Genomic DNA, 26,755 nt, shown 5'->3' on the forward strand with positions numbered 1-26,755 from the left:
TCGGAAACGGAGTGTTCAAATCGGCCATTTCAGATACGGAAGAGAGGAGAAGAAAGGAAAGAAGAAAACGACGAAAGTGCAAAGAAACGACGTCAACCCTCTACATCTGCCACTGTTGTACGGACAAGTACGACGGCACCCCGCTGCTTGCCTGCCTGCCCCAGCTAGGAGCGTACGTGCGTACGGCAACGGACGATAGCCGACAGACGGATTCATGGCTCGATGGATGGACCCTGATCAGACGCTCTACCCGCTGCCCGGCGCTCGGTACACGGCGCCGTTTGGCCGTTGCGATGGGCGCTGTGGCGGACGGGGGGTTGTGGGTAGGGACGTGGGTAGATGGGGGACCTGACGGGGCTAAGAATAGGCGGGCGGGCACTTTGTCCGTCGTACGTCGTCGTCCTCGTTGTTGGGGTTTCAAGCAAGCAGATAGTACAGACCTCAGACTTCAATCAGTGCACGCGTATTTTGTAGAGGAAAGGCGCGTGGCGTAGAGTATGGAGACGGAGGACGACAAAACGAGACAATACACACCCACAAACCAACGGATCAAAAGCAGCGGAGACGCATATGCCTAGCCGCACAAATGATCCTGTGGCCTTTCGGCAGATGTCTCAACTCAAACGGCCGCACCCGCCAGAATCATCAGCACCGACAAACAGCAAGCCGACGCGGATTCAGAAATAGTTTTCAATGCCAGCCGCACATCACACGCATGGCTGATGAGGAGCGCAGGAGCCGCGGCAGTAGTGCCGACGACGGTCGATGCCCGTCAGGCCACTCCCTTATGGCGCGCCTGATGTCTGTCGTCTTGTTGGTCGTCGGATTTATTGGGCGGAGGGGCAGCGGCGCGGCAATGCTTGGTGCTGTGGGTGGAGTGATGGATGACTTGATGAGTGAATGAATGGATGGGCGGAAGCTGGCGCGTGAGGTCTGAAGTCCACGGCAATGTTGATGGTAGACTGGAGAAGGTAAAGTACAGTGGATGATGGTAGAGGTGGGAGGTTTTTTGATGTAGCAGTGTTGAATAGTCGTGCAGCTAGCTGGATCGGTATGCAGACCAACGGAAAGAGATGGGTAGACGAAGATGTACTTCGAGAAAAACAACTCTACAGTGAGCAATGACAGGTGAGTGGTTGATAGATCGCTTCTTCAGACCAAGCAGATATAGAGACCTTTCTTTCTGCATCACGGTTGGTACATCGTTCTCCTTGCTCCTACTGCTGTTGCTGCTGCTCTAGCTCATGGTCATGTCGTTGACGCCTCTTTGCCCCTTGGTCTCTCCCTGTCCTTCTTTTCGAGGGCGGAGCAGTGCCTCTAGCTCATTCGCAAACTAGGATGCAAGTCAGAAGAAACATGTTTTAGCAAACCTGATTACGCGATGAAAGCCTGTCCACTAATCGCCAGCCGCTTGCTCGTCCGCGATCCGACTGGAATTGGCCAACGACGCCGTAAGTATCACTGCCAAACCGACACGTCGGCTCAAAAAGCCGTCCTTTCTTCCTTCCGCTTTGCATCGGCTACGTAGTGACATTGTCAACTCTCGTCTCGCACCATTTCGCTTACGCAGGTACACAGCCAGCTCAGCTCGCCTAACCCTGTCATCCAGGGGGGGAGAAGGCGCACGCGGAAACCCTGCGCAAGCCAACCATCCACGCATACGATCCGATCCGATCCGAGTCCGCGCATCTGAGATAGACGAGTGGGTGGGGGAGCAAGGTGGCGGCGATGGCGGTGTAGGGGTGGAGGAGGGGGCATTGGCGGGCGAGATGAGAGAAGGAATGGGGAGAAGAATGGCAATGTGACCGGTCTTATAGATTTGCAAGATATTTGTGTGGCAGATCGATTGAGTGGCGCTTTTTATGGGCGCGTTGCGTCGTTTCGCGCACCTCGCATGGAACAGCGTGGGGCTGCTCGCGTCATTTGAGGTTGGCTGGGGAAGGAGAGCGAGCAGAGCAGGGGAAAGGGGAACAAAAAAAGATGGTGGTGATTAGGGGTGGAGAAGGAGGTTGACTTGGCGAAGTGAAGTGGAAGCGAAGCGGGAGGATGAGCAAGCAGGAGAGAGCGAAAAAGCAAACAGAGGAACGAGAGGGGGGTTGTTATAAAAAGACTGAAGACTGGAAACTATGACACCGCCACACCAACCACATGGCGGTGTGTAGTAGGTCATTGCAAACGAGACAAAAAGCAAGACGGAAAAAAAGAACAACCTATGTTCGACATGTCTGACCAAGAGCTCATGTCGTATATCCGAAGCTGCTGCGTCAATTCATCGACAAGCTCAGACCTACCTTGAGTGGCCGGTGCGCATCGACGAGCAGGCGGGAGACGGCAGCGAGTCGGAGAGGGAGAAAGAAAGCTCAAAGGGTCCACGTTCATCGGGAAGGACGTTCGATCCGCTGGCCATCAAACCGAGTGCCAACCTCCTGTCGCTCACACCTACCTTGCATTTACCTTCTCTCCACCTCCCGGCGGCAGGCCAGGGGACACGGACGGAGTGGTAGCCCACATTTGGGACGGCGACGACGCCGCGCCGCGCCGCGCCGCCACGTGCGATGGGGCATGGCAATGGCATGCAGGCAGCGTGGGACTCGCGTGGGCGCGCAGTGTGCAGGGCGTCGGTAGCACCGCTCGCGACCTGCTCTGCTCCCGATGCAAGCAAGAAAAACCACGTAGCAGCACCTCGCGCTGGCCCTGCCTCGAGTCACCGGTAGGTGGTCCCATTTGCGTCCCTCCTGCCCCGCTCTGTGGTGTGGCTCCCTGTTTCGCATCTGTTTGAATCGCAACCACGGCACGCTCCTCGACGGCCGACGGTCAACCAATGTGCGCGCGCATGGCTGCGCAGGTGTACAGTACGTGTGGCCAAGCTCCAGGCTTGCCCTCCCTGGGGCCCGTGTTTCGAGCCAGAACAGACAAGACAGCAAGCGGCCTAACGGGGCCCCGCGAGCCATGTGTGCGTGCGTGGGCCAGGGTGCTGTGCTTTGTACCTTAGGGCGGCCCACTCGACGCGGGCGGGGAGGCGGCCGGCCAGGCGCGGGCGCCGCGTTGCGTGGCAGGTGGTGGAGGGTCGATTTTGGGTCTGCTCGAGGTTGTTGGTGCTTCAACATGGACGCGGTGGTGCCTTGGAGGAGTAGCTGCGTCGCGTCGGCTGCGGCAAGCCTAGCGCTGCGTCGTAGCCGTGGCTGTGTGCCAACTCGAGGCCGCGAGCGACGGGGATGGAGGAGAGAGCCGAGTCGAGTCGAGCGCGCGTAGATAGTGCGCATGTAGTGTACTCGGTTTCGAGTTTGCGTTGTTGAATCAGACGGTTGCATGCATGCATGCATGCATGACTGCCGGCCAAGGAAGGACATGTGTGTATCCATGTTGTGAGCAAAGGTCTGGTCGGGGCGGCAAGCGAAAGCAAGAGAAAAAGCTTCGCGAAGAGTTCCCGCTGGTCAACAGCCAGGTTTCCGGTGAATTGCAGGCATCAAAAGCGCGCAAGCAGGGGCCCGGCACGAGGCAGTCGCGGAAGGTCGTCCGGTGGAGGAGAGGCGAGGAAGGTGGTAATATGTGAAGGGCTGAGATCGTCAGGGATTCGGAGCCATGGTACGCTATTGGACGGAGAGTGGGCACGGAGATGATAAGTCATGGACAGTGGTCGACCAAGATTAGGCGGTCCAGACGGTGTGCAGGGCGACGGCAAGCGGTCGAGGAGCGCGTGGTAATAAGGGACATTGTGTACATATTGGGAGCGACAGGTTGGTACTGGAGTGGGATGGCAGCGGAGATTTGAGCAGCAGGGCGTCGTCGAGGTTGTTTAGCGGAGATGGTAGCCGAACAGGAAGTAGAGCAATGCGAGGTGTCGATGATGGGCTGACGGGTGGAGAGTGTCGTCCGTGGCCACGAGGAGCGCTCGGAGGATTGGAGCGGTGCGGCGTAGCGACGTCTGCAGCTTGACGTACAGGTCGGTCTCGGCGACTCGCAGAGTTCATGTTGACCTGAGGTTGCAAACAGACTTGGATCAAGGTTCATGTTCCCTTTTGGCGGCCGTTGAAGCTGAAGCCACGGTCCCATGTCCAGAAACTCGCATGATGCCCTCGAGTGGTTCTCCACAGTCGACGCTCCTTAGGAGCCCAGCACATGATTTTTTCTTTTTTCTTCCATTCCCTTTGGCGTGCAACCTGTCGGACGCAAGCTGCAAAGCTGACGAACAGGCATGCAGGCGGACGCAGGTACAACGAGAATGGAGAGAAGCGACGAAAACGACGTGGACGACGTGAGATAGGACGGTGCGACCTACGTAAGTGACGACGATCACGCGGGGATAATACTGTACAGGTACGCAGCCGGGCAATGCAGCGAAGTCGGTGAATTGTTGCGACCCCGGGGAAAATCTGCGACGACTTTCCGTTGGTTCTCGTCTCCACCTGGACGTCAAGTGAGAAGGGAAACGGACGGACGGTAGGTACCTACATTAGGGACGGTTCCTGTCAGAACCAAAAATAGGCCCATCTTAGCACCACCCACCCACGGCAGGCGCAGGAACGGAATCTCTGGAAAGACGGCGTATCGCCATGCTGGACACGAAAAGCTGGGCGCAGAGTGGTTGGCTTTGGCGACCGAGTCGTCGTACCGCAGACAATGCCCGAGTCCAAGTCGGGCGCCCGTCGCGTGCTCCATCCAGCCTCTCTCTCTCTCCCTCTCTCTCTCTCTCTCTGTTGATGTTGATGTTGTTGTTGTTTTTGTTGTTGCCGAGTGGTTGGTGGTTCACTTGTTGGACGTTTCATGCCATGAAACATGGTCCTGGCCTGCTCGCACACCACACCACACCACACCACCCGGTCTCGCCCGCTGCCCATTCCTTTCGACGCCTCTTCTTCAGCTGCACTGCACCCTCTCCCGACTTGGTGCGACGGCTCCTCATCAAACTCGGCGACTCGACTGGGCTGAGAACCGCCAGGGGCACGGGGGACGCTTACTAACCTAACCGCCAATGGCTGCACCCCGGTCCCGGTCCATGAGGTCCATCACCGCACTGACCTGGACATGGACATGGTCATGGACATGGGGCAATCAACTCCTCGTCGACATCGTCAGGCTCTCCACCCCGTCGCCATTTGCCTGCCACGACAATCGCCGCGCCGCATACCTATACCGCCGCCGCCCTCGACCTCGACTCCTCACCTCCACCACCACTCCGCCCGAGAAAGAAAAAAAAAAAAGCCTCCCGCTCTGCTAAATCGTCAATGCTCATGGGATTGCTGGTGCGGCTTAGCCCTATCTCCCTTTGACCTCGCCTCGCTCCTCACTTATATCCGCCGCCCCCATTGCCTGCCCGCGTGCTATGGCCTAACGCCCTTTTTCCCCCCCCTCCTCCACCTGGCTGCTTGTTTGCTGCTCATCGTCCTGGCCTGTGCCGCGTACGTCTATACCTCTTTCCTTCTCCTGACTAGGTCTTTGACCCGCCCGCGAGATTGCCAAAGCTCCGGCCAGCTAATTTCCTACCACAGACGCTGCTGCCGACTCTCTGCTTGTCTCGACCTGCCTGCTGCCGCACAGAAACCCTCCGATCCCGTCATTAACCCCGGCACCACCTCGACGTCAACTCGTACCGCGCGTATTTGTTCGGTTTCGACGTCAGGTGTAGAGCGCATTCAAGACACAGTTGCTGCCGGTCAGCTCTGCCACACCGCTCATTTTCGTTTCGTTTCTGTTCCAAAATGGCCATGGACCTCTTCAAGAGAAACCACTCGCAAGCGAGGTCGCGCCAGTCTTCGCTTGATGCTCAGATGCCTGCTCCCGACTCGTCCATGATGGTCCCGCCAGGCTCGTCGTGCTCCTCGCACTCGAGCCCCCTCATAGGAGGTCTCCAGTCGCCGCCGGACCGCCGCAACAGAGACTCGGCCACTTTCCGCCGCAGTTCAGTCTTTACCCTTCGCCCCCGGAGCAACACGTCCAACTCGATGACCTCGAAGCTTTCCGTGGCCGATGAGCCAGACCGCCGCTCCTCGCGAGAAATCTCCCCGCACTCGACTTCGGCCAGCGTATCAGAGCCCCCCGGCCACCACAAGCACAAGTCGTCCATGTTTGCCAGCCGCGGCAAAAAGCTGCGCCGCCAGAGCAGCAAGCTCAGCATGACCATTGACGACTGGGACGAGGCCAACCAGGGTCGGAGGAGTTCCCTCTTTGGCAAGGAGCGCAAAAAGAGCACCTACGAGTCCGTGGAGCAGTGTAAGACAGGGTCGTCTCTGTTCGTCTCATCCTGCTGACGATTCTAGACAATCTCCGCATGCGCCACATTTCGGGCCCCTTTGACTTTCAGCATCTCACTCACTCTCATCCCAAACAGTTTGAAAAGGCCCTAGAAAGCAACCGCCAAGATGAGCTCGTCGCCGAGTTTTGGGCACACAGAGCTTCTCAGGCCCGGAACAAGGAGCTGCGCGGCATCAAGGTTGACGACTTGACCCCTGGCCCATCTGAAAGCCCACGCCCAACCAGCGGCTCCTCTTTCATCGTCACTTCGCCTCCCAGCGTGAGTCCCAAAACGTCAAGAGATCTTTCCAAACCCCATTCTCCTTCTCCAACGTCGAATCCGCAGGCGGTCCGGCACTCCCGCTCTCTGGGCAGCTTTTCCTATCCTCTTGCTCCTTCAGGAGACCCCATGCCAAGGACATCGTCGCGACTCGCCATGGCAACCGGCACCGACCCCTCGCGAAGAAGCTCTGGATTGTGGAGCGAAGCCTATAACGATTCATCCATGCCTAGCGGCGCCGCTGACGAGGTACCGCACGGTCCGCATGCTTTTTCGACTCCGGATGACACGGCTATCCCGGTTGCGTCTCCCAACTGGGGTACGGATTTGGAGCACATTGCCGAGGAGGAGGAAGGCTATTTTGCCCGTCGTTCGCACGAAAAATCCGTGCTCCACTCGCCCTCGCCCGACCTGTCGCCGACCCACCAACCAGAGGACGAGTCTGAGCAGCCTCACTCGGACTTGCCGCTACGCACCGAGGCCCTTGGGCCTCATGAGCAGCTCAAGTCGTTTGCCCAGTCGCGCCTCTCTGCCAGGATGGGTGGCGCTCGCCCCCGGCCGCTTTCGCAAATGTCGGATACCCTGGGCGCACCTTTTCACCCTGCCCAAAAGTCTCCTGGCCCAAGGGCGAGCCCGGCGCTGCAGCGTGCTGGCTCGGTCAGAAGGCGCTCGACCTTTTTCAAGCCATTGGACAACAACACTTGGGAAGATGACATTGACTTTTGCTACGATGTCGGTGCCGATGCCGACTGCGAATTCGACTGGGAGCGCATGTCGAATGGACCGGCCAGCGCGCGTTCCTTTACTCCCATGGAGCCCAGCTTCCAACATCGCCGCACCACGTCGACCGTGGAAGAAGAACCCGAGGAAGACAATGAAGAAACGATCCAATCTCTGGGCAACTTTCGCCCTTCGCTGGTCGTCCCCAGTACCACTTCAATACCCGACCTCGACTATCCTTCGGCCATTTCCGCTTCTACCAACAGCTTGCTCACGCCCGACTCGTATACGGCTTCGAACTTTGCCGCCAGCACGAATAGCGCCCGCAACAACACCTCGACCCCTGCCTCGGATCGTCAGGAACCGTACAACCCGAACCTCTTGGTTCCGCAAGAGCTCAAGGAGCAAGCGTCCAAGGAAAGCATGTTTGACGAAATGCTCGACTCGTACGCGCAGCGCGGTGGGCCCGACGACGACTCGGCCTCGGACCGTCATTACCCCCTGCTGAGCAACAACTCCAATAGGCGCTCAGCCAACACCCTGTCCATTGCGGAATCGTCTCGCAGCGGGCCGTCGCGCTACAGCATGGGTAGCTCGTATGACAGCAGCCTGCGCAGCGCGTCCATTTCGCTGACTAGCCCGCCGCGCCGCAGCCGCAGCTCCATCGGCTCCCTGCCCGAGCTGGTACACAGCAGGCGTGCGCGACGCACCATTGAGCTAAACGTGGACCGCCTCTCCAAGGACCTAGCACGGTTTGCGCGTGAAGACGAAGAGCGACAGGAGGAGCAGCCCAACGAAGCGGCAGGTGACAAGACCTTCTTTGCCGAAAACATTTCAGACGATGAGAACGAGCACGAGCGCACGGCCGAAGACGACGACGCCGACGACGAAGCCAGCTCGCTGCGCCTCCGCCATCATCACGCACGGCCAACGTCGTCGCGCTCCTCGCGCCGCCAGTCGTCGCGGTCACGCCCGACCTCGCTCCTCGCCACCGCGCCGGCGCCACCCCCTGCCAAACCCGTCCCACAGCCCCCTTCGTCGCGTTCGCTGCCCCCCTCGCGCTCGTCGTCGTTCCGCCACCCGCAACACCGCCAACACCGGGAGGTTCCCCCGCCAAACCCCCGCCATACTCTGCACCACATGCCGCCGAGGAGTGTGATGCCGCCACCTCAGCAGCAACACGAGCGCACCGCGTCGGCCGACTGCGGCGAGGCCAGTTTGGTTGCGCAGGCTGGCGCCCGCGCACAGCACACGCGCGTGTCGAGTCTGGGCGTGGGACCCGCGGCGCCAACCAACGGCAGGAAGCCGAGCGTGTCGAGCAAGACGTACACGCTGAGTTTGTTCCCCACGCCGCCCAAGGCGACGAAGTAGATGCGGCGTGGATGGGAAAAGAGGAGGTAGAGAGAAAACCGAGGGACGAGAACAACATGGGTTTGATGCGTTGAGCTGAGCTGAGTTTTCCACAAAAAGACAGACCAACAGATCTATGCCAGAGTGAGACGTGAAGAGAAGGCGATGCCTAGCCTCGTCCCAGCCAAGCAAGCAAGAATACAACCATCTGTCTTCCTGAAGCTCCTATCTCCTTGTTTTCTTTCCTATTTCATCTCCCTGCCATACTATACCATTCCTTCCCTCGTCTCCTTGTCCTCTACCGCTCTCTCTCTCTGTCTCCTTCTCTTTTCCTTCAATGTATCTGTCTGTCCTTGCATCTCTCTCTCCCTCCCTCCCTCTCTCTCTCTCTCTCTCTCTCATCTTTCTCACTGTCCCTACTGCATCATTAGTATACCCCACCTTTCCTTTCAAAACATAGACGTTTGGCATGGAATGGCGCCGGCGCGGCAGGCGGAATCGGAATCAAGAAATTGGAAAAATAGAGGCCATAGGCATCCATGAGTGGGTTCGGAAGGCGTCGTCGTTAGCGGTGGGTAGGTACGCGGAGGCTCCATGCTTTTGGGTGGGTGGGTGGGTGGCTGGCTGGCTTGTCGGTGTTGTTGTGTTCATACCTCTCTCCTTTTTCTCGTCTTTTCTTTTCAACAGCGGCAGTGTGCTGCTCCCTCTCCTTGTCACATTTACTCTACTGCATATACGCACTCACCACCTTTTCGTGCGTCTCTTCTTTTTCTCTTTCTTCTTCTGCTAGGCGTCAACTGGCTGGCGACAAACGGACGGACGACGCAATCATGCATGCATGGGCTGGCGGCTGGCTTGATACCAATTTCGAATTTGACTCGTTTGAACTCCTTGTCTTGCTTGCGTCTTCCTTTTGTGCTTGAAAACAGAACAGTGTTTTGACCTTCTAGAATCAAAGATACTTGCTCAGATAGCAAACAAGGCATCTACGTCTATTTCTATCGTCCGTTTCGATTTGTATCTGGATGCATCCACTGCTATCTACCGGTCGAGACCCGCATCTACTCGCTCACTCTAGACGCTCTCCGCCCTTTAGTCTCTATTGAGGCTCGCCATCAAGCCTTGCCGTCGCAAAACTGCACAACGGCCCACTTGCCGCTCCACGCCCACTTCCTGCATCCGCTGTCGCCACCGCCACCCTCCATCTGCCGAAGCTCCTCGTCGCGGCCCTCGGGCAAGCCAACGACGACGTCAGCCTTGCAGGTGCGCAGCGCGAGGACGCGGACGCCGCTGGACGGTCCAAGGGGCCCAATGGCAGTCGTAAACGGCGTCGCTGGGTCCCAGACGGCGTCGCCCGTCAGCTTGCGGTAGTTGAGGTCGCCCTTGAAGACGACGAGCTCGCTCTGCTTGAGGTCGTCGTGCAGGGCGGGCGCCGTGGCCGGCAGGCGCCAGAAGCTGCCGCCCTCGGTCCAGAAGGTGTTGGGGCGGATGGCGAGCTGGCCCTCGGCGTGGAAGCCGCTCCAGCGGTCGAACAGGAACGACAGCTCTTCTGCCTGCGTTGGCGATAGCGGCGGCGAAGGCGCGCGCTCGGCGTGCTTGTCGTCGTCGGACTGGCTCGTGTAAAAGGCCTGCGGGTCGGCCAGCGCGTTGAGCAGCGCGCCAAAGTCGGCCGGGATCACGTCCGACACGAACCACGGGATCGACTTGGGGTGCAGCACCACGTTGGTGGCCAGCCCCGCCGACAGCAGGTAGCCGGCCAGGATCAGGTCGACGAACAGCTCGAAGCCCGCGTTGTCGAGCACAATGTCGACGCGGCGCTCCGCCTTGCCCGCCTTTTTGGCCGCCAGCAGCGTCTCGTACGCCGCCTCGAGGTCGTTGACCAGAATGTTCTTCTCCGACGCCTTGCGCGCCTCGGAGCCCTGCAGCTTTTGAATGTCTTCGTACGACAAGTTGGTCAGGAGCGACAGGTCCGTCGCGTTGCCCCAGAGGCAAATCTCGCTCATTTCCATGAACAGGATCTTGTCGGCCGCCTCCTTTGCCTCGGCCGTCTGCTGCGCCGACTTGCCCGTCTCGAGCTGCGTCACGAGCTCCTTGTACTTGGCGGCAAGCTCGATGACGGCCGGGCGCGACGACTTGAAGGTCGAGATCTTCTGGCGGGCGAAGATGTCGTAGTTGGTCCACTTGGACGACCGCTTGAAAAGCGTGCTGATGCGCCTATCTGCACAGGTCAACGCACCGTCCAGCGTCACTTCGGTCGGCGTCCGTTTTACCTGTACATGTAGCACTCCGAGTACAGCCATGGCACGTCGAACCATGTCGGGTTGCCCAGCTGCTCCAATTCCTTGTTGTATCCGGCAATGTCGGGCTCGCCGTCGTCCTCGAGCGGCGTCAACTGGCGGTCGTGTTGGAGCTCGTACTTGAGCTTTGCCATGCCCTCGACAATCTGCTTGCCCTGCTTTTGCGTCTCGGCGTCGTCGGACGCGATGATGCCGCGGTGCACGTCATCAATGCCTTGGGTCTGCGGAGAGTCAGCACCGTGATGTCGCAGGCAGAGAGAGAGACTGACAATGATGACAGGCCATCGGTCCTTGGCAGAAATGTAGGCAAAGGACGTCTTGTCCGAGGTGTTGTAGAGCGCTGCATTATGTTAGAGCCGCGAGACAGCGCGTAGGCTCACTCACGCGTCTTTGTGTCGTATTCCATGGCGGCGGTGTTGGCGTTGGATGGAAAATGTCAGTTCGGGGTTGGCGGGGTACCACACCGTCTTTGCCCCTCGATCTGGCTCAATGACGTCGGCGGATCCATGTCCCGAAGCGGTGATCTTCCCGGGCAGTGGGGACACATAAACAGCGTTGCTGAACGCGTTCAGAATGGCTTCCGCCAGAAGCATGGCACCAGACTCTATTGAATGTGTGCTATAACGTGTTCCCATGCCTTGTGCAATAAGTATCATTGGCAGAGCACATGGAGGACCAATTTGTAAATCGGTACAGTCTCAACTTCCATCAGTTCCTCGGCCAATCCTCACGGGTTTGCACTGCCAAAACACGCTTCGGATTGCGAGTGCTGGAAACCGGGTCGCAACATGAAAGTAATTGCTTTCCTGTTGTTCGACGAGGAGAAACAAAAAGGTACAACTGGAGTGGATGGTCGTGCTTAGTAAGCGAACCACCGCCCGTTTTGTCAGTGCACTCGGTCGCTTCACTTCATGATTCTACACAGCCCTTTGCCTTTTGAACCTGGTTTTATATCGCAAAATGCTCTTCTTAAGCTTCTCTAGCTTAGGGGGACAGTTTACAGGTCCCACAAGAGTATTGTCAAGCTGTGCTGGACAACGAAGTTCACCTCAACCTTTTTCGAATTTTTTTTTTTCAGAGAGCTTGCCATGGTCGCTTACCTGTCGGTTGATCCATTCCTAGTAAAGCTACGTCGCAGTGCTTTGCGCTTCTTGCTATATTAGGTATATATTACGCACAATTTGCCTATTTCTCCAACAAAGTGAAACAGGGTCTGTGGTCTAGGGGTATGACACTCCCTTAGCATCTGGATGGTCTACGACCACCTGGATCCTGAGCTGGGAGAGGTCCCGGGTTCAATTCCCGGCGGATCCATTTCTTTTTGCCTTTTTTGGCCTTTAAACCTCTTTTATTTGTCCATTGGTTGTGTTGGGACCATTCAGGGCAAAATTGGGCGGTTGTGGAGGCGCGCAAGTCGATGGGGGCGCAGAACGCAAGTTTCCGCAAGTATTTCGGGCCAGCTAACACACCAGGAAGGAGCGGACCTGCCAAGGACTGGAACCGCTCTGCATTTGCAAACTGAAGCATGCAGCGCGGCGCGAGCACACTGCGCAATGGCAGAGTCGCTGCAGGCCAGTCGGCGTCAGGTTTTCAAGGATCTTGACCGTCCATTCGATCAGAATCCCGTGTCAGAGATTGCGCGTCTCGTTTTGGTCCACGATGGTTGACGCGACAAGTGATGGAACGGTAGAGAAGACGCGCGGAGGAAAGTCAGGCAACTGAGAAACTGCTGGCCTGGGTTGCCTCCTGCCTACAATCGCTTATACCGAAGACGCTTCCAGCGTACTCCCCACAAGCGAGCCTATTGAGCACTGTTTCCGTCGAGACAAACATGGCCAGGATCTCAATCGAGGGCCAGAATTTTCCCCTCATCGCGAGACAGAGCGAACCCACTTTCGACACCATTCTTGATGCACCGACAGTCTTTGCGAGCCAACGGTAGCTGGGTTAGATGCACAAGGCAGTAGATGACATCGGGACCAATTCCTTTCGACAAAGCGGGAGCCCCCATAAGCAGGACATCGCACACCATCGAACCACGACCACGACCCAATCGCCGTCCAAACAAACTCGGTCAACAATTCCTGGAATTCTGCGAGTCCCAAACACGACTTAAACCAAGCTTGCTCAAATCTAGCAAGGCCGGTAAGCTTAAACGCGCACAAGGCTAAATCTAACGCTCGTCGCCCACAAGCACTGCCAGCGTGACGATGATTACCCAACGATCAATAATACGTTTCGATAAAGCATCTTCGTTGTACAGGTTAACTGGTTGCTCGGTCGGCGGGTATTGGTTGCGGAATTTGTTCTGGAGAAAGAGTGGATGAGGAGTCACAAGGTTGTGTTGATGCGGGATGTGCGCATTGAGAGGTACGTGGTCTTCGCAGCAAACATGGCGCTACAGACTGTGTGTCTCGCAGCTTGACGCTCGCGGATGATGAAGACTTTGAATCAACAAGTCTAGGAAATTCCGAGCCAGTTAGAAACGAAGGAAAAGCAAAATCAGATCGAAAATGCCGCCAACAACGCCTCTGATACGCCGCTCCACGAAACACTGTTTGCCTTGCAACCAAACCGCCGTCTACTTGGTGCTTGTGTGCTAGCACCAACAAGGTCCGCCTGTAAAGGAATGTCTCGGATGACACGAGGGCGACTAGCATTCTCAGTCGGAGCGGCGAAAGATGCATCCAATACCCGCGCCAATAGAGACAAGGATAGAGCCGCTGCAGGTACACGCTGAAAACTTCCTCATCTCACCGGGAGAACACAATGGAAGACCCAGAAGCCAGTCTCTCTCAAAAGATGCAGGTCCACATGCGTCATTTTCTGCCCACGACATGAGTGACTAGCCGCAGGTACCGCAAAATAAAAAAGATCCACCAGCCACTCACTCTTCACCACCTTGTAAGGCGAGGCGAGGCGGGCACGGCAAGCAACCAAGCCAACCGCGCCAGGGACTTCGTCGTACCCGTCGTACGGCACCCTCGGTCGGCCGGTCGGACGGACGGGCAGGGCCCGCGACGCCACTTTTTGTACCTACGGCACTGCACCAAAACGCGCGCACATGGCAATTGGCAAGGCAACCTGGCCGGCCGGCCGGCGGACCGTTTTTAATATCGCCCACACTGGCTTGACCCCTGAATGAAAAGTGCTCGATAACGCGGCCAGCTGACTGACTACCCGCTTGCTCATCGAGAAATGAAAAGAAGCTTTGCGGGAACTGACGGGGAATGGACGGCTGGCGGGCTTGGAGGCGTTCATGGCGGTCTTCACATGTCCACGGGTTGTAGGTATAGAGAGGGATCGTTGGTGGGATGGTCGTTTACAGTGAGGCGGCCAGAGTAGCGAATGGAGGGAAAACGCGAGAGCGGGAGCGGCAAGATAGGGTAGATCGGCAAAGGCAGAGACATGAGGCTGCATCCCGATGGTGAGTTGTCAAAGTCCTGCTTGTATTCCTCGTTCTCGAAGTAATGGTAGTATTGTACAGTGCAGTGCAGTTAAATCAGGGGCATTACCTCCCACGGTAACAGAGTAGAGAAACATGGCGTTGAAAGCGCTAGCGAAGGGGATATCATAGAAGGCTGAAGAACTAGGGAAAAAAAAAAAAAAAAAAAATCAAAAGAAAGGCGCAAGCAAGAGTGAACGATGTGACCACGCGGATAAACCGTCGCTCTACAGTTATGTGTGATGTTGCTGAGGATGTAGCTCCTCCATGGCCACCGGCTCAAACCACGCACTGGCCTGATGCGTCTTTAACGGGTTGTCCAAGCTGGGAGGGCTGTCGGGACGGTGATGGTGATGATGATGGTGATGGTGATGGTGGCCAGGCTCGCGGTCCATGGGGCCGGCCAGCTCGCCCACAACCAGATTCGCGACATGCTTATCGCCATAGTGCTTGCGGTGTTGCTCGGCCACGCTACTTTCGTTGACGACGGTGCTGTTGTTGCTGTCCTTGAGGCGCAGGTCGCTGGCATCAGAGGCACTGCGGCTGGTGCGGTGCTGGTGTCGTTGCGGGCCTAGGTCGGAGAGATGCGTTTGCGAGTCGCACGACTTGCGCGTTTCGCTGCGAATGATGATTTCTTGAACGACGCTGATGGAGCCCGAAAATGTCGAGGCGAGGAATGGCCAGAAGATGGGTATCGATGCCGTGAGGATGGCCAGATTGACTTCAATGTCGGATGTGAGGACGATTGGTGGTGCGTACCAGGGAGGGTCGTAGGTCGGGTAGGAACCAGCGTGCGATTTGACAATGAGCCAGAGACGGAGAGCGGCGCAGAGAACGGCACTGCATGCGGCGTCAGTAGAGAATCGGAAACTGCTTTCATGGAACTTACACTGTGCCCAAGCTAAACAGCCCAATGAGGCCGAGCTTTTGCTTCTTGCACATCTTCAATCGTGCCAATGTCGGGAGTGGGATTGTGAGGATCAGGACGTCGAGGCACATGTTGCTGGCCGTGTGTGACACGTAGCCCTTGTACGTCTCGTCCGCATCGCTGGAGCCAAACAGGATGCAGTGGCCATCGACAAGGAAATTCCAACTCTTTTCGACAGGAGAGCAGCTGAATACAACCATGAAGAAGTAAGCTGTGCCCCAGCAGGCAACGGCGATTGCAATGCAAATGAAAGTCCAGTGGAGGACAGGATAAGAACGTCGTCCAAACAGTCTCGTGTACTGCACTGCGATCGATAGCTTGATGAGGCCGGTGCTCGAGCAATACGTCGCATTGGTCCACATGAACCACTGGAAGAATGAGCATCAAAGCTCAAATACGAGACGTGTGAGGCTTACAAAGAGATATTTTGAAAACACTGAGTAGTTGATGGTCCCATCAGGATTCTCTCCCAACATTGACCTCAAGTGCAAGCCAAAACCGTAGGGGACTTCTATGTCAGTGTTAGCTGGCAACGAAACGGACGGACTTGAGACAAACCATTGTTAACCGTTACAGTTCCAATGGTCGACGAAACCTGCTACAATCAATCATGTGCTCGGTCTACGACAGGTGATAGCCTTACGAGTGCAAGAGATACAATGAGATCGTCCCATCCAGGGGACCGTACGACTTTGAATCGACACCACAAACGAAGGAGTACTGCTATCCACGCAATAACCTACAGATCATCAGTAAAGAGTGAATATTGCAAGGAGATTTGATTGAATTACAAGCAAGAATATCGAGGTTCCCCGAATTGTTGCTGGCTGATGAGTAACGGGGATAGGGTAGTCGGGGGGTGTCAACCAGCGGGCCATGGCTTCCCGTCTGCAGTCAGAACTGCTGTAGCATTTTTTTAGAATGCGAGCGGCAGAGCCATGAGAAACTGGGCAGGTGTAGGTGTTGTTGTATAAGAGCGAGGGGAGGGAACAGACGGAAATCCCTGAAGCAAGGAACGCGGCTTGCTCTAAAGTAACGGCCCGCAGACTCTATAGTGGCCTGGGGTTGTGTGGGTACCTCGTGGTCGTTTGCTGGGCTTCCGGCCTTTTCGATGGCGTACCCATCCACACGTACGAGATTTTGGTTCCTCCCATGACTAGGCCAGGCCACCTGCTGGTCCAGAGAAGCATTCGTCTGTCGTGACCTGACTAGCAGGTTTCAGGGTATGGATGCGGTGGGTTGCCGTGTCGGAAAAGACGGGGAAGATCCCTAATCGGCCACCAACGCTGTCAACGGTGCGCCTCCCGTAAGTTACGGCAAAGCTAGCTCGCCACGAATCTAGCTAAGCTCCTCGTGTATCGTGACCTTCTTCTTGCTATCAGATCTTGGCCCTGGCAGGGTAATGGTCCGTTAAGGTGGAGATTTCGGTCATCGACAAATGGGATTGGGCTTTGGTCGCTAGTCAGGACGCAGCCAATGATAGGAGCCAAGCATTGGGGCGCAAACGTGACTGCTGCAATGCTGCGTACAAAAGAAGTCGGTGGTTAGGTAATTTGGGAGAGGACCGTTGATGGCCATTCCTTCAAGACGCCGCGGCGAGCCACGAGAAGCGGAGCCAGGAACATGCCCGTAGATAGAACACTGGGTTTTCGGCCCCGATTCCATGTGAGCTAGCTTGCGGGTACGCGCCACTGGGAAAGAGCATTCCTCCTTGGAGACCTGAAGATATGTACGGCGATGGAGCAGCAAAAGGAAATGTGTTGCGCCGTTCGGCGCTTGAGGCTGTTATGCAGATGCAGATCATGGGCAAGGATGTGACTCGGTTGCAGTCGAGAGCGACACCAAGATTCGGGATCGGCCACATAGTTGGTGCTCGCGTGGTTCCGATTGTGCTCTGGAATGCGGCTTGCTTCTCGCAAAACTTATAAGCGAGCTGCAGGCGGAAGCGTTATCACTGGTCGACTTTTTAGAACGAAGGTGGTCCGCGCCGTGCAGGTGTGCGGGTAAATGAGAGCTCGGCGAATTTTGCTCTTGAACCTGACGTCGACATGACCGGTGTAGTCGCCGAATCTACAATCAGGAGAAGACTGTTGATGCCAACGTTGGTTTTTGTCCCAACCAACACGCAGGCTTGTGCCGAATACGAAGGCCAATCAAGGTGGGATTTGACTTCTATGGCGCACCAGAAAGACGTGCAACTTCGAACGTCGTAGTCAAGTCTCCACTTTCTGAATCTGGGGTAGGAGAGTTGGCTAAAGGCGCCGGCAACGCGAGTCTGCAGCGGGAGGCGGAAGCCAAACGAGGGACTGCTTGCGTATGGCAGAAGCTGGAGGGGAAGACAGGGTTGCAAGGCGTCAGCGCGCGTGTTTGGGTTCCCGCTCGCTGCTAATTGCGCTAGGCACAGCGGAGGGTAACGTGGGCGAGATTCGTGCCAAATAAGAGGGGCTACGGTACTGCGCCTTGACGACTGCGGGCCGTCGGTGCAGCTTGGCTCGATGAATGCCCTGGGGCAGATTCACCGCTGGCAAAGATCAACTTCGTTGCTGCTTCGCATGGCCACTTGCCGGCTCTGGTTGATCAGCTGCCTCGAAAAGCCAACCCGAATTAGAAGCACTTCGGACAGGAACATCAGGCAGCGTCATACCGAATGGCAAAAGGAGTGGGCTGTCGAAGCGAACCACCATTACGACCAGGACATGGGTCGTTTAGATCTGCGCCGCCTCGAGATCTGACCGCGCCTCGACTCGCGCGTGTCTTCCACAGAGCTTCCAACACCAAAGCCTCGTGTGACAGGATTCGAATAGATTGCTCTTCTGATAGGGCAAAGGCCAGACCCAACGGTGCGTGCTGTGGAGAAGGCCTGGATTCGTTGGGACGCGTGCTGGTCGGAAACTCGACAGAGGGATTTGGACAGGGCAATCAGACGCAAATGACGCCAGCACGCACAAGGGCGCTTCAGAATGAGACACAGCTTTTGGGTGAAGAAGACACGCGGCCCCGAGTCGTGGGAGCATCGCTTCGAGAGAATTGCGTCATGACTGAGTCGTTGGTCGTCCACATGCTCAAAGGATGATGATGGGCCGGAGCCTGGTCGAAGTTGGAAGTATTGGAGCGCTTTGCTTGCTGCTGGCGAGGTTGAGAGTGTGGTGTCGGTCGTTGGCTGGGGAAAAGATTAACCGCTGAAGCGTACAAGGTCGACCAAGGCGGCAAGCCTTCCGGCGGACTGATGGGGCTCAAGGACACAGACGGCGGGACTTGAGACGGCGAAGAGGAATGCTCCGCTCGCAGACCCGGGTGGTTGGAGCAGCCCTGGTGATGGGTGTGCTTTCAACCAGGATCGGGAACGCGAAGCCGCGCGCGGACGGACGCGACCCGAGCCCGAGCGAGAGGGTGCATCCATGATTTTCAACACCAAGCGGCCTGTGCATCTCTGCTTCAAACACCTTCATCGACAACGCCAACCCGTCTCTTCGACGTCTTGGACCAAACCTTGCGTTGCCGTGACACGCGTCATGCCTCCAAAGCAAATCAGCACTGCGGACATCATCTTCCCCGTCCTTTCCGGAAACTCCCTATCCAGCACCTTGTCGTCGCTCAAGCGCTCAACTTTGTCCACGTCCAATCGGCTACACTCCATTGATTCAGATGCCGAGTTTGTCTGCGCCGTGGCGGACGCGTATCGGCGGCCCCTGGTGGCCAATGAGAGGTGCGGCAGTTGGTACATTCCGCTCGAGCGCAAGACGGCGAGCGCCTACTTCAAGAGCACCGATGGCCACATGGGCGAGTGGAGCTTCAGCCTGAGACGACTCAATGTCCAAGTCCTCGAGGTGGCGGGAAAGCATGATGGGTACGTTAGCTTTCGATTGCGCAGCCCAACGGCGCCGAACATCTAAGGTTGAGGCGCTGGCAGATGCGTGATAGTCGACTCCACCCGGAGAGGAAAGCGTACGTTGATTTCGTTTGCCTTCCCCAGAGGTTCCGGCGGCTCCTCCAGCCTTCATCCAATCGCCCGGGGAACTGTTCGAGCTTCCAACCTACTGATTCGTACCGTTGCAGGGATGCCTGATGCTCTATCAAAGACGATTCCAACATGGTGCGCCGTTTGGAACAGGCTTCTGTTTCCTCACAGCCCGGAAGCTCACCAACTGTATACGCCGCGCCAGTCAGTTTCAGACTCTGAGCATTCGCAAATCGCCGCTCGCCTCGACTCATTCGTTGAATTGGCTCAAGAGCTGGGGCTCAATCTGGCAAGCCTTCGCGCCCACCTGACCAAGCCGCTCCGCCCAATCTGGGTGACCCAGGAGTCTGCGCTACCATCCTCGCCCCCTGACTTTCAAGACTTTCACCCAGTCATCCTCTGCACGTCGTCGCGCCGCGTTCTTGGTGGCGAAGTATCCGAGGGCGGCTACGTCCAGGGCGCCGGCGACGACGCCGAAGGCTGGGCTTGCGGCCTCACCCCGCAACTGTTTTGGGAGAACAAGCAGCAGCTGCTCGAAACGGCCGAGGGGGTTTTGCCCGACCTCATCTCCAATCTTCTCGAGCAATACTCTCGTAGTGAGAGTAATGCCGTGAGCGCCGCTGTTCCCCTTGAACCCGCAACATGGCTCTCCGTCTGTCCATACGCCTCGCTGATGCAACACGCTACAACAGACTTTGACGCCGTCATCTCGTGCACCTCTACCTCCGATGCGGCTCTCGAACAGCAAAAGAAGTCAAATCACTGCCACCTCAAATGCACGACAGGTAAGCTGGGCAGCCGAGACCTGCGCGTGGCCCTTCCGGCCCTCGAGGCCTTTATGCGTGATTTGCCTCGAGACAGTTCGCTCGTTGTCAGTTGTGAAACGGGCAAAGACATTTCGGTAGGCGTGGCGCTGGCAGTGCTGTGTCTATATGCTGATGAGAGAGGTGCGTACTTTTCTCAATGATCCCGGTCCCAAGACGAACAATCCTCTGACGACCCTCTTCCACAGGCACACGCACCCTCGCTCCCAACCCCTCAATAAACAAACCCTTCATCAAGCAGCGCCTCAGCTGGATCATGACGTCCTTCCCCGACGCCAAGCCGTCGCGCGCGACGCTGCAGTCGGTCAACGCGTTTCTCTTCTCGCCGCGCGAGACCGAACCAATGGCGAGAAGTTTAGTCGATGAGGACAAGAGAGCGTGAGTGCTTCGGCAGAGTTGCTGCAATGAACGCTGCGTTGTCCCCACTTCCCGATCCATCCCTGGCGCCTGTGCCTGGACGGACGGCTGGCTGGACGAGACGAGGCCGCTCGGTGCCTCTGAGATGTCTGAGGAGCCGTTGTAGGCTCGACAAGAGTCGATTCTACTCGTCTCAGCCATGGGACACCACGTATCTGGCGAGGCAGCCAGGAAGGCATTGTCCAAAGCCCCTGACCAAGCAACATTGCACGCAGTCTGGCAGTGATGCGATGCGCTCACCAGAGGGCCAAAGGGCATCCGTCACCAGCCAGGAGTAGAGAAATGAGATGCGAGACTGGCTCGTATGAACAATGGCATCGAGACGGGATCAAGGAAGGGTAGGGAGCAGCGTGGGCTTTGACTAGGCGGGAGCTCCCGACCCAAAAGCCATGGAAGACGGAGATGAGAAGCACTCGATATCGACTCACAGAATGGAATAGTTGGACAAATCAATTCCATCTGGATAGACGAAGCCATGATTGAGAGGACGGTGATAGCTGTGGAGCAGGGCAGAACAGAGCGTGGCGCAGCGTCCAAACCTATACAGGCGGCTAAACACTAGCTCAAGAACGCATTTTATTAGACCCCGATGCACTTTCGCAACAACGCCGTTGATATCCCAAGCAAATGATAAAGGGAATGCATGTCTGGTGGCTGACAAGTTCGAGGCAGGTCGACTAGAATCCATACCGACAACAGGTAAGAGAACAAGGAGGAAACAACTGCAACTTCACACTTCCGCTCAGACAGTCCCTGCGATACTCAACTCGCGTATCTCCTGTAGCACCTCCTCGACACGCTGATCCAACTGGCCACTAGCATACTGATCCCTCACATCGGCGTCCAGGTACTGCTGGACCTGCGCCATGCGCGAGTAGGCCTCTGCGCAGAAGCGCAACTGGATCTTGACGAGGGCTTCGAACGAGGGGTCGAGGTAAGGGACGCGCAGGTCGATGAGCTGCGGCAGCTCGTTGGTCAGCTGCTCGTTGAGCTGGTCGTAGGCCGCCTTGGCCAGTTGCTCGTCCTTTTCGGCGCGCGGCAGCTTTGTGGGATCCTTGTCGGGCTTGTCGGTCAGCTTGCGCACTTTGGAGCGCATTGCGTCGTAGTCGGTTTGCTTGTGCCCGCGCTTCTTGATGCCTAGACGTGGACATGTCAGTTCACTAGACGGACTGTCTTTGGGCCGAGGATGCCGTACATTCGTTGATTTCGGGGAAGTAGGCGCAGAATCGCGATATCGGTTCTAGAATGGTTTGTCTGCAGGCACATCAACTCGTATTCTTCGGAGCAGGTTGGCTCTGCGAACCGGTACGGCCCGTCCAATGCCTTGATCGTCTCCGCATCCAAGTCTGCCACTGCTTCCTTGTAGCTTCTGCTCACGCCGTCTCTGGCGCCCGCGTCTCCGTAAAAGGCGTCGATGGTCTCGGCAATGCGCATTTGCGAGGCCGTCATGGCTAGAAGGCGAGCAATCAGCACAGGTCCCCCCGTTGGCTTGGTGCACTGCGGCCTTTGTACCTCGTAGTGAGTCCAGATAGCCCTTGGCTTCCTTTTGTAGCTTGGTGGCGGCCGACTCCATGGTGCGGTAGCGGCGCAGTTCCGTCTCAAAGTCGCGGTCGTTGGTCTTTTCGACATGGCCCGTCTTCATCATGACCTGGGTCGTTGCCCGGTTGACGCCCTTTTTGAAGCCTGCAGAGCGACGCGGAACGGGTCAGCGGGTTGTTCACACTGAGGGGCCTGGATCCGGCCTCGTACCTGACCAAGACATGGTGATTGTGTTGTGGCCGTTTGTCTCGACGGGTGGTTGTCTTGTCCAGCGGGTCTTGGATGCGGTGCAGTCGAGGGGGGATGGTGGGGGCGACGCGACGCGCCAGAGGTGAAGACGGGACTGGCGATGGGTATGCTGGAAGAAATGGAGGCGAAGAGGAGGGAGAGGCGCAGGTGGAGGATAGGCTGCGGCCGGTGGGTTCTGGCGCGAAGTGTGGGAGTGGGTGTGGCTGTGGTGAGGGCTGTATACACCAACCCTGGTACCGGTGGGTGGTTGCGCCCGTCCAGGTCCAGGTCCAGGTCCAGGTCAGTGGGGCTTGGCATGACGACGATTTTGGCGCTGCGGCTCGGGCTCAGGCTCGCCGTCGACTTCCGTTCCGCCCAGAATCCTCTTCCGCCGTCACTCATCATGGCTTCCGCTCGTTTCAACCCACCGCCGACCTTCCTTTCCGCACCGCATGCTGCCTTCGCTGCCAGCTCGCCGTAGCCTCTTGCGCTTCGCACAATGCGCCCATCGCGTCCAAGCTAGGCGCCAATCCACGGCTGCCCAGCCCAAGGTCGTCTTTTCCGGCATCCAGCCCACCGGCATTCCGCATCTGGGAAACCATCTCGGCGCTCTGCAGCAATGGGTCAAGCTGCAGGACAGTCTTGGTCCTGACGACACCGTCATATACTCGATTGTCGACCTGCATGCTTTGACAATGCCCAAAGATGCCGCGCAACTGCGGCAATGGCGCACGCAGATGCTCGCGAGCCTGCTGGCCGTAGGCCTGGATCCGGCCAAGTCGACCATTTTCTACCAGTCCGACGTACGCCAGAGCACCTGAGCCTACACGCGCAAGGGCTATTAGACCGACTGACGGGTCTCCAGGTCCCTGCGCACTCGGAGCTCATGTGGTTGCTCAGCTGCCATGCCTCCGTGGGCTACCTTTCGCGAATGACGCAATGGAAGAGCAAGATGGACGTGTCAAACGACAGCAGCGTCGACAGCACGGCCGTACGCAAAAAGCTCAAGCTGGGCCTCTTCTCGTATCCGGTCTTGCAAGCCGCCGACATCCTCGTGCACCGCGCGACCCACGTGCCCGTCGGCGATGACCAGCGCCAGCACCTCGAGTTTGCGCGCGAACTGGCTGTCGGCTTCAACGCCAATGTCCTGCGCGCTCCCGTCCTCGTCAAGCCCGAAACTCTCTTCTCCCCCGCTCGCCGCGTCATGTCGCTCGAAGACCCCGCAAAGAAGATGAGCAAGAGCCAGGGCTCCGACCTCTCCCGCATCTACATTACAGACTCTGAAGAAGAAATTCGGCACAAGATTGTCAAGGCCCGCACAGACAGCGTGCCTGGTGTCTCGCACGACACGGAAGCGCGCCCTGCCGTCTCGAATCTGGTTGAGATCATGTGGCACTTGGGAGGAGCGGCGAGCGTCGACGACGTCGTCCACCAATGTAGAGATCTGGACATGAAGGCCTTCAAATCAAAGGTTGCAGACACAATGGTGGAGCACCTAGCGCCCATACGCAGTCGCTATCTCGGCTACATGGACCGGCCGGACCGTCTGCGAGAAATTGCGGAGCACGGTGCGGACAAGGCACGGAAAAGAGCTGGCGAGACGATGAGGCAGATCAAAGACGCTATCGGGCTTTAGAAGCCCTACGTGCGACCTTTCCAGGGTGTTCTCATGCGTCGGCTGTTCGATTCAGTGCCTCTGGTGTACGCGCGTCTTTCCAGTGCGGCATTACCATACAAAAGTTGGTTATACGCGTCAAAAAGCCTAGATGGTGAGAGCGATTCATGTTCCAATTAGGTAATTGACTGTTCTGAAGCATTGAAAAAGTCGGAAAGAAGGCGTACCACGAAAACGATAGACTTGATTGATCACTTGTCAGATAGATTCCACGTCTTATCGTGGACAGTACATGGACTCATTGGAAGTGCTTGAAGGATTTCTCTCACTTGCAACCGTCATTATCTCTGTGACAGGATGCTGGCAATGGAATGCTTCTTGAATGCCTTGTCTTGTTGTTTTTTTTTTCTATCTTGACATCACCCTGGGCTTTGCACGCTCCCTATATGCGCCTCACGTAGATGTATGACGTCTCTCCATCCAATCCAATGTTCTCTTCACCACGGCACCTTCGCCGTCAAAGACCGAAAAGACAAAAAAGATCTTCCTCCAAACGAAACCGAGAAACCGTCACCTCATAAATGAAGCCACCACTCACTGCCAAACCTGCATGTTCTTGACCTCGCAGCCCTCGCCCGTCGTCCTCTTGACCAACCGACCCACCTCGTGCACGCTCTCGCCGTGCTCCTGCAGCACCTCGACCGCGCGGTCCTTGTTCTCGGGCGCCACGACGATGACCATGCCGAGGCCGGCGTTGAAGGCACGGACGAACTCGGCGTCCTCGACGGCGCCGGCCTTCTTGAGCCACGCAAAGACGTCGTGGACGGGCCACGAGCCCGCCTGCACCTCGGCCGACAGGTGTGCCGGCAGCATGCGTGGGATGTTTTCGACGAGGCCGCCGCCCGTGATGTGCGCCATGCCCTTGAGGAGGCTCTTGCGCGTGGCGGCGAGGAGCGAGCGCACGTAGATGCGCGTCGGCGTGAGCAGGCTGGCGCCAACCGTCTCGCCGGTCTTGCTCCACGGCGCTGGCGAGTGGAAGCTGAGGCCGGCGCGCTCGACAATCTTGCGGATGAGTGAGAAGCCGTTGGAGTGCGGGCCGTGCGATGACAGACCCAGCAGCACGTCGCCTTCGGCCATGGCCGCCGTGTCGGGCAGAATCGTGGCTTCGCGGGCGAGGGCACCGATGGCGGCACCGCCAGCGTCGTACTCGCCTGCTTGGTAAAGACCAGGCATCTCAGCCGTCTCACCACCGACCAGTGTACAGTTGGCCTGCTTGCAGCCCTCGGCCACACCAGAAACAAAAGCTGCGGCCGAGGCGACATCCAGCTTGCTGCACGCGTAGTAGTCGAGGAACATGAGCGGCTCGGCGCCCTGGACGACCAGGTCGTTGACGTTCATGGCAACCAGGTCAATACCCACCGTGTCGTGCTTACCCATCTCAAATGCGATTTTGACCTTGGTGCCAATACCGTCAATGGCACCTACGAGGATGGGCGCCGAAGTGTATCCTGCGGCGGCCAGGTCAAAGGTTCCGCCAAAGCCACCAATGTCGGCGTCAGCACCCGGACGGCGGGTGGACTTGACCGACGCCTTGATCTTCTGAACAAGCTCGTTGCCTGCATCAATGCTGACACCGGCAGAGGCGTATGTCATGGCCTCTTGCTTCTCAGGGGTAGCCCTTTCGACAGTTGTACCGTCCTCGGCGGGCTCCAGGAGCTTCCAGATGCACTCAATGTTTTCCTTTTTGAATTCATTGATCAAGTGGTTGGCGATGCCTTCAAAGTTGTGCGTTGCCAGAGCCAGGATGGTCGGGCCAGCACCGGACAAGCAGATACCGAGCAGACCTGGGTGGGATTTGGGAGTGACTGATTGCAGAATTTCTGTGAGTCCGGGGATGAGGGTCTTGCGGTAAGGTTGGTGAATCTTGTCCTGCATGCCCTCGTAAATCATGCCAGGGTCTGGGGGAGATTCGCCCAGGGCGGTCGTCAACAGTGCAATTCTCTGCAGGTTGAAGACCATGTCGGAACGAGAGTACTTTTCCGGAAGGACTCCTCTGGCCTTGGCAGTCGAGACCTCGAATTGGGGTATTATGGCAATGCACTTGATTTCCTTTGCCCACTTGAACTTTTTGTAGTGGCCAATGTTGAGTGGGGGCTCCGGCGGCTGCAGACCAGTGTCGACACCACCTGCTGGCTCGGGCAGGACCTCTGCCAGAGGGATTTCCTTGCGGGCCATGTCTTCGGGATCCAACTCGTTGAGATAGGTCCCGACGAATCCACCGTAGAGTGCGGCGGCGACGTTGTCCGGATGTCTTTCAATCATCAAGCAGTAGTCCAGCATTCTGGCCTTGGTGAGACCAAGCTTTCCGACTTCATTTCCAAGGTTTACACCAGCGACCTGGGCAGGCATCAGCCGGCGCATGATCTGGCGCATCCAACGTTCCAACTCACCACTGCGGCTCCACTGCTCCCCAAGCCTCTTCCGAGCGGAATTGGGTTTTTGATGTGGACATGTACGCCCGGGAATGTCCTTTGGCCATGGCACTTGAGAACGTAGAGGGCGGTGCGGGTGATGAGATTGCTGTCTGGGTCCAGGCTGACTTCATCTTGACCTTCGCCTTCGTAGGTTATGCGACAGTTGAGAGGGCTGGATTGTGCGGCGGCGTCGTTGGGGGTGACGTGAAGCTCGAGGTAGATGGAGAGGGCGAGGCCGATGACATCGAAGCCGGGGCCGATGTTGGCGGAGGAGCAGGGGACTTTGATGACGGAGGCCATGGTGGTACGTTAGAGAATAGTGTGCGCAGTCAGCGACCTCGGTAGGCTCGCTGGACGAGGCTTTCTGCGGTGGTTCGAGATGGAGTCAACCCTCTGGCCCAGCCCTATTGCACGCGAAGGAAAACTGGGAGCAAGGATCACGCGTTTCT

The 26,755-nt window shown here is 57.3% G+C and overlaps 9 protein-coding genes and 1 non-coding gene across 10 annotated transcripts; 4 read left to right on the plus strand and 6 right to left on the minus strand.

The window, feature by feature from the left end:
- Positions 1 to 2,055: 2,055 nt before the first annotated feature.
- J3D65DRAFT_482477 (uncharacterized protein) lies at positions 2,056 to 3,684 on the minus strand. The gene has a single exon (XM_066796596.1). It carries the CDS (start codon positions 3,360 to 3,362, stop codon positions 2,451 to 2,453), a length of 912 nt encoding a protein of 303 aa, XP_066653369.1. The 5' UTR covers positions 3,363 to 3,684; the 3' UTR covers positions 2,056 to 2,450.
- Positions 3,685 to 3,981: 297 nt separating this feature from the next.
- J3D65DRAFT_633115 (uncharacterized protein) lies at positions 3,982 to 4,908 on the minus strand. Its single transcript, XM_066801092.1, has 2 exons — positions 4,453 to 4,908; positions 3,982 to 4,406 (listed from the first exon to the last, which is right to left on the minus strand). Exons 1-2 carry the CDS (start codon positions 4,657 to 4,659, stop codon positions 4,008 to 4,010), a joined length of 606 nt encoding a protein of 201 aa, XP_066653370.1. The 5' UTR covers positions 4,660 to 4,908; the 3' UTR covers positions 3,982 to 4,007.
- A 377-nt stretch (positions 4,909 to 5,285) lies between these two features.
- Positions 5,286 to 8,826, plus strand: J3D65DRAFT_482440 (uncharacterized protein). The gene is made up of 3 exons (XM_066796595.1): positions 5,286 to 5,399; positions 5,490 to 6,210; positions 6,258 to 8,826. Exons 2-3 carry the CDS (start codon positions 5,700 to 5,702, stop codon positions 8,600 to 8,602), a joined length of 2,856 nt encoding a protein of 951 aa, XP_066653371.1. The 5' UTR covers positions 5,286 to 5,399; positions 5,490 to 5,699; the 3' UTR covers positions 8,603 to 8,826.
- A 609-nt stretch (positions 8,827 to 9,435) lies between these two features.
- Positions 9,436 to 11,325, minus strand: J3D65DRAFT_633119 (uncharacterized protein). Its single transcript, XM_066801093.1, has 4 exons — positions 11,263 to 11,325; positions 11,148 to 11,218; positions 10,852 to 11,099; positions 9,436 to 10,795 (listed from the first exon to the last, which is right to left on the minus strand). Exons 1-4 carry the CDS (start codon positions 11,282 to 11,284, stop codon positions 9,697 to 9,699), a joined length of 1,440 nt encoding a protein of 479 aa, XP_066653372.1. The 5' UTR covers positions 11,285 to 11,325; the 3' UTR covers positions 9,436 to 9,696.
- A 762-nt stretch (positions 11,326 to 12,087) lies between these two features.
- Positions 12,088 to 12,192, plus strand: J3D65DRAFT_t109. The gene has a single exon. It is a non-coding gene; the product is annotated as a tRNA-Ala (tRNA).
- A 2,235-nt stretch (positions 12,193 to 14,427) lies between these two features.
- On the minus strand, positions 14,428 to 16,481 carry J3D65DRAFT_482583 (uncharacterized protein). The gene is made up of 6 exons (XM_066796597.1): positions 16,043 to 16,481; positions 15,895 to 15,990; positions 15,810 to 15,846; positions 15,668 to 15,762; positions 15,213 to 15,619; positions 14,428 to 15,163 (listed from the first exon to the last, which is right to left on the minus strand). The coding sequence occupies exons 1-6, from the start codon at positions 16,127 to 16,129 to the stop codon at positions 14,557 to 14,559; spliced, it is 1,329 nt and encodes a 442-aa protein (XP_066653373.1). The 5' UTR covers positions 16,130 to 16,481; the 3' UTR covers positions 14,428 to 14,556.
- Positions 16,482 to 18,763: 2,282 nt separating this feature from the next.
- On the plus strand, positions 18,764 to 20,415 carry J3D65DRAFT_605325 (tRNA a64-2'-o-ribosylphosphate transferase-like protein; the record flags this gene model as incomplete). Its single annotated transcript, XM_066798348.1, has 4 exons — positions 18,764 to 19,098; positions 19,146 to 19,196; positions 19,225 to 20,156; positions 20,222 to 20,415. 4 exons carry the CDS (start codon positions 18,764 to 18,766, stop codon positions 20,413 to 20,415), a joined length of 1,512 nt encoding a protein of 503 aa, XP_066653374.1.
- Positions 20,416 to 20,846: 431 nt separating this feature from the next.
- Positions 20,847 to 22,476, minus strand: J3D65DRAFT_633137 (BAR domain-containing protein). Its single transcript, XM_066801094.1, has 5 exons — positions 22,200 to 22,476; positions 21,963 to 22,133; positions 21,754 to 21,901; positions 21,646 to 21,704; positions 20,847 to 21,587 (listed from the first exon to the last, which is right to left on the minus strand). Exons 1-5 carry the CDS (start codon positions 22,210 to 22,212, stop codon positions 21,193 to 21,195), a joined length of 786 nt encoding a protein of 261 aa, XP_066653375.1. The 5' UTR covers positions 22,213 to 22,476; the 3' UTR covers positions 20,847 to 21,192.
- A 120-nt stretch (positions 22,477 to 22,596) lies between these two features.
- J3D65DRAFT_633139 (uncharacterized protein) lies at positions 22,597 to 24,336 on the plus strand. Its single transcript, XM_066801095.1, has 2 exons — positions 22,597 to 23,020; positions 23,083 to 24,336. The coding sequence occupies exons 1-2, from the start codon at positions 22,670 to 22,672 to the stop codon at positions 23,851 to 23,853; spliced, it is 1,122 nt and encodes a 373-aa protein (XP_066653376.1). The 5' UTR covers positions 22,597 to 22,669; the 3' UTR covers positions 23,854 to 24,336.
- J3D65DRAFT_633141 (phosphoribosylformylglycinamidine cyclo-ligase-like protein) lies at positions 24,178 to 26,703 on the minus strand. Its single transcript, XM_066801096.1, has 2 exons — positions 26,283 to 26,703; positions 24,178 to 26,229 (listed from the first exon to the last, which is right to left on the minus strand). The coding sequence occupies exons 1-2, from the start codon at positions 26,604 to 26,606 to the stop codon at positions 24,427 to 24,429; spliced, it is 2,127 nt and encodes a 708-aa protein (XP_066653377.1). The 5' UTR covers positions 26,607 to 26,703; the 3' UTR covers positions 24,178 to 24,426.
- Positions 26,704 to 26,755: the final 52 nt, after the last annotated feature.

This window comes from Phyllosticta citribraziliensis, assembly GCF_038025025.1.
Source record: "Phyllosticta citribraziliensis strain CPC 17464 chromosome Unknown J3D65scaffold_9, whole genome shotgun sequence".
NCBI classification, from domain to species: domain Eukaryota; kingdom Fungi; phylum Ascomycota; class Dothideomycetes; order Botryosphaeriales; family Phyllostictaceae; genus Phyllosticta; species Phyllosticta citribraziliensis.

Coding starts and splice junctions, on each gene's coding strand:
- J3D65DRAFT_633115 (XM_066801092.1), bottom strand. CDS start 4,659: ATGGAGCACGCGACGGGCGCCCGACTTGGACTCGGGCATTGTCTGCGG. Junction 4,407..4,452: donor TGACAGGAACCGTCCCTAAT/GTAGGTACCTAC, acceptor CTTGACGTCCAG/GTGGAGACGAGAACCAACGG.
- J3D65DRAFT_633137 (XM_066801094.1), bottom strand. Junction 21,902..21,962: donor CTATCTGGACTCACTACGAG/GTACAAAGGCCG, acceptor CTCGCCTTCTAG/CCATGACGGCCTCGCAAATG. Junction 21,588..21,645: donor CTTCCCCGAAATCAACGAAT/GTACGGCATCCT, acceptor GTCCACGTCTAG/GCATCAAGAAGCGCGGGCAC.
- J3D65DRAFT_633119 (XM_066801093.1), bottom strand. CDS start 11,284: ATGGAATACGACACAAAGACGC. Junction 11,219..11,262: donor GGAATACGACACAAAGACGC/GTGAGTGAGCCT, acceptor AACATAATGCAG/CGCTCTACAACACCTCGGAC. Junction 11,100..11,147: donor ACCGATGGCCTGTCATCATT/GTCAGTCTCTCT, acceptor GACTCTCCGCAG/ACCCAAGGCATTGATGACGT.
- J3D65DRAFT_482583 (XM_066796597.1), bottom strand. CDS start 16,129: ATGGCCCGCTGGTTGACACCCCCCGACTACCCTATCCCCGTTACTCAT. Junction 15,847..15,894: donor TCATTGTATCTCTTGCACTC/GTAAGGCTATCA, acceptor TGATTGTAGCAG/GTTTCGTCGACCATTGGAAC. Junction 15,164..15,212: donor CTGTTTAGCTTGGGCACAGT/GTAAGTTCCATG, acceptor CGCCGCATGCAG/TGCCGTTCTCTGCGCCGCTC.
- J3D65DRAFT_633139 (XM_066801095.1), top strand. CDS start 22,670: ATGCTGCCTTCGCTGCCAGCTCGCCGTAGCCTCTTGCGCTTCGCACAA. Junction 23,021..23,082: donor CCATTTTCTACCAGTCCGAC/GTACGCCAGAGC, acceptor ACGGGTCTCCAG/GTCCCTGCGCACTCGGAGCT.
- J3D65DRAFT_482477 (XM_066796596.1), bottom strand. CDS start 3,362: ATGGATACACACATGTCCTTCCTTGGCCGGCAGTCATGCATGCATGCA.
- J3D65DRAFT_633141 (XM_066801096.1), bottom strand. CDS start 26,606: ATGGCCTCCGTCATCAAAGTCCCCTGCTCCTCCGCCAACATCGGCCCC. Junction 26,230..26,282: donor GGAGCAGTGGAGCCGCAGTG/GTGAGTTGGAAC, acceptor ATGCCTGCCCAG/GTCGCTGGTGTAAACCTTGG.
- J3D65DRAFT_482440 (XM_066796595.1), top strand. CDS start 5,700: ATGGCCATGGACCTCTTCAAGAGAAACCACTCGCAAGCGAGGTCGCGC. Junction 6,211..6,257: donor CTACGAGTCCGTGGAGCAGT/GTAAGACAGGGT, acceptor TGACGATTCTAG/ACAATCTCCGCATGCGCCAC.